Raw genomic sequence first — 10,282 nt, forward strand, 5'->3', positions numbered from 1 at the left:
AAGTTGACCACATTAAGCCCCTCAAATTTGTACAAACATTTTAACATTATACAAACCATTAAAACGTGGTGGAATATTTTTATCATAATAGCATCAGTACGACATCAATACTATCCAAATATCGGTATCAATATCGGTACTATGAGAACCGTTACTAGAATTTGTTTTCTTGGTTTTCGAATAATGTAAAAACATGTTTAGATATCTCTCTTATCGCAACTTTTTCTGTTCTTTTTCGGTTGCTATACTAAGTGCCGGTACTCTACCCGTGACCGGGTCGTAACGAATAAACCAACATCTATCGAAATGTTAGTTTTAACATTGCATCTACGTGTTTAAATATCATACCCCTAATTACTCGTTTCTTCTCGGAGCTCCATTGCGTCCTTCATCGCCGGTAACATTTCCGGTAGTCAATCCCAAAACTCATCATAAGTCTCTACAGTCTACACCTTCCTCATCATCTCAATGAATGGCACATCAAACACACTTTTAAACATCACCCACTTATTCACCCGCACAACACTCCCAACAGTCGTTCAAATCGAGTCACTTTTGTACACTTTTGCCGCCAAAAAATCCCTCACAAGCATCACAAAACTCCATGCCAATCTCATCGTATCTGGCCTCCTGTCACCATACGAATCACGATTCATCCCTGCACTTCTGGCATCTGGGTACGCGTTATCTGGCCACATTCCGTATGCACGCCAACTGTTCGATGAATTGCCTCAAAGAACTAAGCGTGCATACAACAGTATGATTAAGGTGTATACTGAAAAGGGGTTGCCGTATAATGCACTCCAGGTGTTTGTGGAAATGGTTGAGTCAGGAAACCCGAAGCCGGATAGGCTTACGTACCCTTTTGTTGTTAAAGCTTGTGCTGAACTGGAAATGTATCGGTTTGGTTTGTCGGTTCATGGTTTGGTTATAAGCGGCGGTGTTGATTCGAATACGTTTGTGGGTAATTCGTTGTTGTCGATGTACATGAGTTTTGGTGAGAATGATAGTGCGAAACGAGTGTTTGATGAGATGCGGGACAAGGGCGTGGTTTCTTGGAACGCTTTGATTAGTGGGTATTTTAAAAACGGGTATCCTAACGAGTCGTTGATGGTTTTCAAGAAAATGGTTGATGAAAAAGCGGAGATTGATAACGCGACTGTTGTTTCAGTGCTCCCTGCGTGTGCGTATTTGAAACGGTTAGATGTGGGAAAAGAGGTTCACGATTTGGTGAGAAATAACGGTTTGGATGAAAATTTGTTTGTTCGGAATGCTTTGGTGGATATGTATGTAAAATGCAGTCAAATGGATGACGCGCGCGTTATTTTCGATGAAACTAGTCAGAGAGATGTAGTGACATGGACTTCAATGGTAAACGGTTACATTGTAAATAACGACACAAAAAGCGCGATTTCACTTTGTCCGTTAATGCTGCTTGAAGGCGTAAAACCTAACGCGTTAACCCTCGCTTCATTTCTTTCAGCTTGTGCGGACTTAAAGTACTTGCGCGAAGGTAAGACCTTTCACGGATTCGCGATGAAGAATAATCTCGACTCCGATGTAAATGTAGAGACTGGATTGATTGACATGTACGCTAAATGTGCGTCTGTTAGTTATAGCTTTCGTGTGTTTAACAAAACGTCAAAAGTAAAAACCGCCCCATGGAATGCAATTCTTTCCGGAACAACTGAAAACGGGCTCGGTACAGAAGCAATATTATTATTCAACGAAATGAGGCGAAAAGGTGTTTTACCAAACCAAGCAACGCTAAAGTGTGTGTTACCCGCGTATGCAATTACCACAGATCTTAAACAAGTAAGTAGCATTCACGGTTATCTAATAAGATCAGGGTTTTTATCAAAAGGCGATTTAGCAACCGGTTTAATCGATATATACTCGAAATGCGGAGCTTTGGAACAAGCTTACATGGCGTTTAACGAGGTTGAAACAAAAGAAAGAGATATTATACTATGGAGTGTGATCATATCGGGTTACGGGAAACACGGGGACGGTGCGACCGCACTTTCACTATTTAACCAAATGGTTCAAACCGGGGTGCAACCGAATGAAGTCACATTTACGTCTGCGTTACACGCGTGTAGCCATTCGGGTTTAGTGGATGAGGGTTTGGGCTTATTTCAGTTCATGTTAAAAGAGGGTAAAGTTAACCCACGCGCGTCTCATTACACTTGTATTATTGACCTTCTGGGTCGAGCCGGGAGGGTTCACGAGGCGTATGAGTTAATTACCACAATGCCATTTGCGCCTAATCATACCGTTTGGGGGGCATTGTTAGCGGCTTGTGTGGTTCATGAGAATGTGGAGTTGGGAGAAATAGCGGCAAAATGGTTGTTCGAGTTAGAACCCGAGAATACCGGGAATTATATTTTAATGGGAAATATTTACGCTGCGGTTGGTAGGTGGGAAGAGGCGGAGAATGTGCGGAATATGATAAACGAAATCGGGTTAAGGAAATCGCCGGCTCATAGCTTCATAGGAGCCGGCCATGAATGAGGGTGCATTTGTGTGTTAGAAACCGAGATTAGACAAATTTTAGAACAAGATGGTATATTTGTTTCGACGACTTTAATGTTTCGACATCTATAAAAGTGGACGATACACGTTACAAGATTAATTTATGTTATAAAACTATGTAATGCTAGTACAATCAGATTCATACAGATTTGATGGTTGTAAACCTTCACAACCTCGCTTTTCCCGTACAAAAACGAAGGAGAATACACGCACACCGTGGATAAACGAAACATTCCCATTGCGTCATATTCTTTTTGATCGTTTATTGTCGGAAGTCAACAGGGGCGAAACCGGAAACTCAATGAGAACAATGAAAGAAGCTCTCTCAGCCTCCCTTAGATACTGTACACTTCCATTCATAATCTTGACCAATCTTTGACTTATATAAAGTCCAAGACCTTCTCTTGAGACACTTCTGTTACTGTGAAACATATCCTGTATTAACTTCTCCGGCATCCCCGGTGACGGATGGGTAATTCTGTCATTTCACAACCCACTTTAATGTTAAATTGCCATCGTTATACATTCGACTAATTTAGTTTAATGTTAAATTGCCATCGTTAAGCGTATGGAACCGGTGGTTTAACCACTATTATTATATCTTGTAAAATTTTTAAATACAACTTATTTTTCATTTAAAAAAAATATTAATATAGACTAACAAAATTATTAATAAAAAAAGAGTAAAATGCCATATTCGTCCTTGAGGTTTGGCCAGTTTTGTGACTTTCATCCAAAGGTTTGTTTTTTCGCATCTGGATCCAAAAGGTTTAAAATGTTGCCATTTTCATCCGGCTCATTAACTCCATCCATTTTTCTCTGTTAAGTTAGTGGTATTTCTGTGTTTTTTCTAACCTAAAGGGCAATTTGGTCTTTTTCACTGTATGTAAAGAGACCGAATACCCATGGAAAAGATCAAATTGCCCTTTAAATTAACAAAAAAGACGGAAATACCCCTGAGTTAACGGAGAAAAAAAGATAAGAGTTAACGAGCCGGACGAAAATGACAAGATTTCAAACCTTTTGGATTCAGATGCGGAAAAAACAAACCTTTGGACGATTGTCGCAAAACTGGCCGAACCTCAGGGACGAAAATGACATCTTACTCTAAAAAAAAACTTTTTAAACTATTTAGGCCGCCAAACAGAACAATTATGGTCGGTCCCACCAACACAGATGGTTTGGTTTAACGAGAGTTTTCCTCAAAACCGGCAGAGATTAATTCTGTTAGGTTGAATAGTAAAAGTAAAAATGAGATTAGTGACCTGAATTCAAGATGCGCGACTTGTATTTTTGCCCCAATGTGTTCCATTTTGTGAGTTACACGAAACGAAACCGAAGATCCTTCAAAATCTTGAGTGAAAAAGAGCGCATTAGATAAGAAATCTGAAAGTACTTGTTGAACCCTCAAATTGTCACCGTATACAGATAAGGATGAAACTTGTTCGGATGCATCAAAGACGACCTCCACTTTCCGCTCACGGCTCAAACTCTTGACCTGGTTCAAAACCACGTCTAAACACTCCCCGAGTTTAAACTCCACGCACTTCACTTCCGTATAACTGAAACGATGTATCGGATAATAAGATTCTGAATGCAAAAAGTCACTACACTAATTTTTTTGTATATTATAGTCCCTAAACTTGTCTATGAATTTTGTTTTTTTAGAAATGGTGATGTGAACTCTTAAATTAGGTCGAAAAATTTTTACGTAAAAAATAAGAAACTATACTGGTTTTTATAGGTATAAACCATATTTAATAGTTAAAAGATAAAAATGACAAAATAAGATAATTTGTGGAATAGTAAACCGTAAAAAAATTATCGAAAACTGATTATTTGATCAGTTAATAATCAGATGATACAAACTGATTACTACGGTTTCTAGTTTAGGGTTTAGCTTACAACCAGAAACCGCAGTAATCAAATAATAAATTTCAAAACGCAAATCCAAATACCCCTAAATGAAATTAAAAAAAAAAAAAAAAAGATTTCATAAGTTCGGTTAAAAACCATACCATTGTTCGATGCTTTCTATATCCGAATCATCAACAATTTGCGCTAACTGGTCACGACATAAGCCACTATTACGCAAAATACGCTGCTGTTCTCCACTCAACTCCGATTCCATTAAATCATCGATGAACTTAATCCCATTTAAACCATTTTTAAGTTCATGTTTCAAATACGACACTTTCGTAAGACTATTTAAAGCCGCCTGTTCAGACATTCTTTGCACCAACATCGCGTGTTGAAGCTCGGGGCTAGTTACATGTATAAAACACAAAACACCCGTAATTTTTCCATCTCCGTTTACCCTTTTGTTAGCGGAAAGTAACCCTTCGACGTATTTACTGTTTTGGTCAAAAAACCCGAACATTAATTTATCCGCATCCAACCCGGAAATCACTTCGTTTAGTAATATTCGGAGACGGGTCAACATATCACTTTTGACCCGACAACCGAAATTACCGTCGGTAAAAACTTCACCTAAAAGCATTTTATTATTCGCCTCTTCCCTTGGAAAACCGGTTAACTTTACCATTGCATCGTTCCATTCTAAGCATTTACCGTATTCATCCATCATGAAGATCGGGGGAATAAGCGTGCACGGGCTACGGACAAAGCTAGCGAAATCATCTTTCGTTTTTGTGTACTTTTCGGTCATCATCTTTTGAGCGGTTAGATCTTGTCCGACGAAGCATACCCCTACGATTGTTTGCTTTAGATCACGGCTACAACACGCGTTTGTAACAAGGGTAATGTGATCATTTTCTTGACTACCGAAACATTTAAAGTTGATTTCAACGTTTTTTTCTTCAATTCCTGCCATTAAAAAACCTACGTCAACTTCCCGTATTTCGTTTTATTACATCTGATTATCTGATTCTGATTATTCAATATCACATAACGGTGTTTTAGATAAGGGTAAATTGCATTTTACGTCCTTTACGTTTCAGCAAAATTTCAGGCGTCGTCCTTTAACTAACGAAATTACAGCGGATGTCCTTTATGTTTTAATTTCTTTACAGGCGGTATCCTTTCTCCCTAAAAAGATTACAAAAATAAAGGACATCTGTTGTAAAGAAATTAAAACATAAAGGACAACCGTTGTAATTTCATTAATTAAAGGACAGCGCCTGAAATTTTGTTGAAACTTAAAGGGCGTAGAATGCGATTTACCCTTTAGATAAGTACAGAAACAACATAAACCGACATAAAGAAAGTACCTCGTAGAGCGGACGAAATCATAGCTTTGACTTCATCGACCGAATCATCAACAACCAGATTAAGTAACGAGACACCAACGGCTTGATCCAATGGCAATCCGGTAATTTCGGCTATTTTATCATTCCAACCACTAATATTTCCATTTCCATCAACCGCAAATACCGGGACCGAAGCCGTTTCAATCAACCGAACCATTTCATTAGCCACAACCCGCAACTCATCAACGCGTTGTATGCGCATATCAACATCCGGAACTCTCACTATCTTCTTATCATTACTTTCGTCGTCATCACCCGCCACATCATCACCACCCGCCTCGTCATCATCTTCCAAAGACCCTCGTAATATCAACCGTAACGAATGGATAGCATCCATCTCCACATCTTCCCATGGTAAACTCCGGTTTTTCACCACTTCCAAAAACGCTTTAAAGGACGATCTCGGATGCATTTTTCTTCCGTCGTCTTTATCATCCGGGTCGTTTTTCGCCCCGCCCCATTTCACTTCTTTCGCCGCGTGTGACCGGAACCAAAACAGGAAGTCTTTCGACGTTATCTTAACGGCCGCCATTCCGCAAACGGCTTTCCCGAGAATCAACGCGTTCGGATATCCTGCATCCATTAAACTATCCGTGCTTAAACCCGTACTTCCAATATGTTCTTCTCGCAACCAATTTGCGATATCTTTAACTTGTGATTCGGTTGGTGTAATTCCGAGTAACCAAAACTTGTTTTTGTAATAAAGAGCCGCACCGTCACACGTAACAAGGTCCATTACGTTTGGCGTTTGTGTCATAATCCCGGTCGGTGCGTCTCGTAAAAGCATATCGCAAAGAACAGTTTGCGTTTTCAAGATATGCTTTTCTCGTTGTTGACTAGTCAACTCAACTTCTTTGTTTATCTGAACACCGAAAACCTGGATCAAAAACTCACACGCGTAACGTAACGGAAACGATACGAATCGAGCACTTGAATGATGACAAACAACCAAACCCCACAATCTTTTCCCCTTTTGCGTTTCTTGAAGATTAATCCCGCTTTGCGACTCATTACCATCATCGTTATCGTTATCGTAATAGTCTTCATCACCATCGTTGATGGTTACCGACATTACAAGCGACGCAATCGACCCCATATTCGCCATGTACTGCGAATGACACCCGTGTGGCGCTCTTAACGCGGACCACGAAAGATTCAACGGCTGAGATAAACTCTCGGTTTGGATCACTTTCACCGGCTGAGCCAAACAGTCACAAATCACTCTAACCTTATTCTTCATAAAAAGCGATCTGGAAGCTTGAGGTATATCGGTAGCGGGATAATGCAACCCGAGATACGGCTCAAGATCCGGCTTCCGACAACACTCAGCGATAACCTCACCGTGCTCGTCTTCGTGAAACTTATACACCATAACGCGATCATACCCCGTTAACTCACTCACTTCCTTAACCAACACATCACACAACCGCGATATATTCCCACTCTGCAACGACTGTAACCTCGAAATCGCTTTTGAAGCGAGCTTATACGATTTCAAAGCACCCGCAGCTGTCACGGGTACTTCAGCGGGATTCACAGGCTCTAAATCGATAATCAAACCGACATCATCTCTATGCAAAATAGCGTAAAACGGTTTACCGGACGTCCTACAATGAACTAAAATAGGGTTTAACAGATTAACCTCATGGAAGTTAGCAGCTTTTTGAAGAGCAGATGCACTCGATGATCTAAAAAGCGTCCGGACATCCGTCCCGAATGTTAAAACTTCTTGCTGTTCGATACTTGGAACCGCGTGTGGCGCGAGATCGAGCATCTCTAACGCGTTTTCGCTGTAAGCTAGTACACTTAAGGTTTGATCATCAATGGCGATTAAGCAACCGAAGGGTTGAATTTGACCACCCCTTTGGACTTTTTGCAAGTAAGCTGAAACAGTTGATGATGGAACATTGCTAGTTGAAGTTGATGCATTAACATCTATAGAAGTCGAGTAATCAAACTGGCGTTCGGACTCTTCGAAATCGACATGAAGTTTAGCATCAGCTGGGGTTTGCGAGATCACACGAGCTTCGCGTTTTAACCGCGAAGAACTGCTCTTTGAGCAGTGGGTTCTACTGGTTGATTTTGATGACATTTTCGCACAATTAGGGCTCAAACAAGAAAATCAAGATCCTATGAATCAAATCAAAAGATGGGTATTAATAAAGTTTCAATCTTTTAACCTAATCATTCAAGAAACATGTTAAAAGATTGAAATTTCAAACAGTATATATGAAATTCAAGATTCTTTGAATGGAATCAAATATAAAGCTTCAAACTTTTAACCTAATAATAATTGAAGAACATGTTAAAAAGATTGAAACCTCAAACAGTATATATGAAATTCAAGGAATAAAGGTGAAGAAAACAAGAAATCATCACCTCAAGATTCGATTCTTTTTGCAGGAAAGGTAGCAACTTTAGGTCTTTTAGAATAAATGAAGATAAGGGTTGTTGATGTTCTTTAGAAAAATTTGCTCAAAACCCATGAATTTTTGGTGCAAGATTGTGATGGGAGTGTGGAAATTTGCAGGTTTGGGATTAGCTATACCGACCTTTGTTTGTTTAATATTGTTTTGTTTACTGGATTTGGCGGAATTGTTGTTAGCTGGGGTGTGTGGGATTTTGGTCCAATCAATTCAATACAATATTGTAACTCAATCAAATAGTATTATATTGCTTTTTTCTCTTCACTTTCCATGAATTTTTAATTAAAAAAAAAAAAAAGAAGGTTGTGGATGCTTGTGATTGTAGACACTGTTGGTGGCCCTTCTCATCACCAATTATTAGAAAACTGAACGCCTGATGTGGTAAAACCTCTGACTTGCGCAGTCATGTATGATATTTTGTTACGAACGAGACTTTATCCGACGACCTCTCCTATGTTATGTTCATGAGTTTTATTTAGCGAAGGATAAGAAGGGATTTGGAAGCTTGTCAGAAAAAATAGTGTTTCACGGTTTTTTATGAAGAGAAAGGGAGAGAAATGAAAGAAAAAATTTATGTTTATTTTTTCATTCTAAATTCTTCTAAATTAGAGAGATTTGGAAAGAAATTATTTTTAAAACAAAAAATCTTTAGTTTTCTTTTCGTTTTCTTTGAACTCGAGAACACGATAGTTAATGAAATGTTTCCTTTTCACCCCTTTTCTTTTCTCTTTAAGTAAATTTCTCTCTTTTTTCGTTTATTAAACTCGTGAACACAGCCTAGAGAAAGTCACTGAGGTATCACTAGAGCACTTGCCGCTTTGGTTTCTATGACTTTTATATGAGAATTAATTTGTATAGATTCTCACTATTGATTTTTTACATAAGACACATACACGACCCGTTAACACAACATGATACGATATGATATGAAGTTCATATTTGAGTTTGAGTTAAACAGGTTGGGGCCATAAACAGGTTGAAGTGTTTATGGCATGACTGAATTGTGTCTAAACAGATTCAACTTGTCTAACCTGTTTATGATCCAATTAAACTCGTTTAACTAATCGTATTAAATGGGTTAGCAAGCATCTCGCAGTCTGCCACGTTTATAGCTGGCTTATCAAAAGTATATAATATTTATGGTTTGTGTGTTTTTTATGTAGGTTATTAAAGAATTTTATGGGTTTTTGTTTTAAATATTTTGTGAATTGTTCCCTGATTTTATGGATTATGATTTTTTTGTAATTTTTATTTATCTTGTTATTTGTTAACCGTGTTAAAAGTATCCACTTGGGTCATGTCATTCTTGTTACTAAACAGGTTATATATAAAATTGTTAAGCGAGTAATGTCACTTAACCTGTTTATTAAACGTGTTCTTGTTCGTGTTCAAATAAATAACACATTCAGTTTAACGGGTTATGTCCGTATATGATACCCGTGTTAACGTGTCGTGTCATGCCCGTTTAACACTATTAAACACGTTTAACACTACAGGTGGACTTATAAGCTTATAAAACGATGTTCGAATACCACATTGTCACCAAAAGAAAAAGAAAAAAAAGGTATTGATAAGTTGACGAAAATTTTAATGGCTCTACATCGAATCTCGAAAAGTACATAAAACAAAAGTTTTTGCATGCGAATATAGTATGAAGATGGTGACTTGATGATAGTTGACATTCCGATTATTATACATTAAGTTCTAGTTTTTTCTAACAACTAGATATCATATTATGTAACCTTGTTGAATTCACACCATTATTTTTACGTAGGGATGTGTAAAAAAACGAATTAACCGACCCATAACTGAATTAACCGACAAAACCAAGCTGAAAAAACCAAACCAACTAAAAAACCAGTGAGTTGGTTAATGGTTTTTATAAAAACCGAAAGTTGTGGGTCGATTATGTTTCCATACCCACCATAACCGAACCGAACCGACATGTAGTAATAACTTTTTTTGATTTAGGACTTTTCACCATTTTTTTTAATATATAATGTTTTTGGTTGACCTTTTTAGTAGTTATTGGTTATTCCATATCGTTTTAGT

At 38.2% G+C, this 10,282-nt stretch overlaps 2 protein-coding genes across 2 annotated transcripts; one reads left to right on the forward strand and one right to left on the reverse strand.

Moving 5' to 3' along the window:
* Positions 1-246: 246 nt before the first annotated feature.
* LOC110889684 (pentatricopeptide repeat-containing protein At5g39350) lies at positions 247-2,635 on the forward strand. The gene has a single exon (XM_022137247.2). It carries the CDS (start codon positions 469-471, stop codon positions 2,512-2,514), a length of 2,046 nt encoding a protein of 681 aa, XP_021992939.1. The 5' UTR covers positions 247-468; the 3' UTR covers positions 2,515-2,635.
* Positions 2,552-8,456, reverse strand: LOC110889683 (phytochrome C). Its single transcript, XM_022137246.2, has 5 exons — positions 8,184-8,456; positions 5,766-7,934; positions 4,554-5,361; positions 3,801-4,097; positions 2,552-3,013 (listed from the first exon to the last, which is right to left on the reverse strand). Exons 2-5 carry the CDS (start codon positions 7,894-7,896, stop codon positions 2,779-2,781), a joined length of 3,471 nt encoding a protein of 1,156 aa, XP_021992938.1. The 5' UTR covers positions 7,897-7,934; positions 8,184-8,456; the 3' UTR covers positions 2,552-2,778.
* Between the last annotated feature and the right edge of the window lie 1,826 nt (positions 8,457-10,282).

Source organism: Helianthus annuus, chromosome 11, assembly GCF_002127325.2.
Source record: "Helianthus annuus cultivar XRQ/B chromosome 11, HanXRQr2.0-SUNRISE, whole genome shotgun sequence".
NCBI classification, from domain to species: domain Eukaryota; kingdom Viridiplantae; phylum Streptophyta; class Magnoliopsida; order Asterales; family Asteraceae; genus Helianthus; species Helianthus annuus.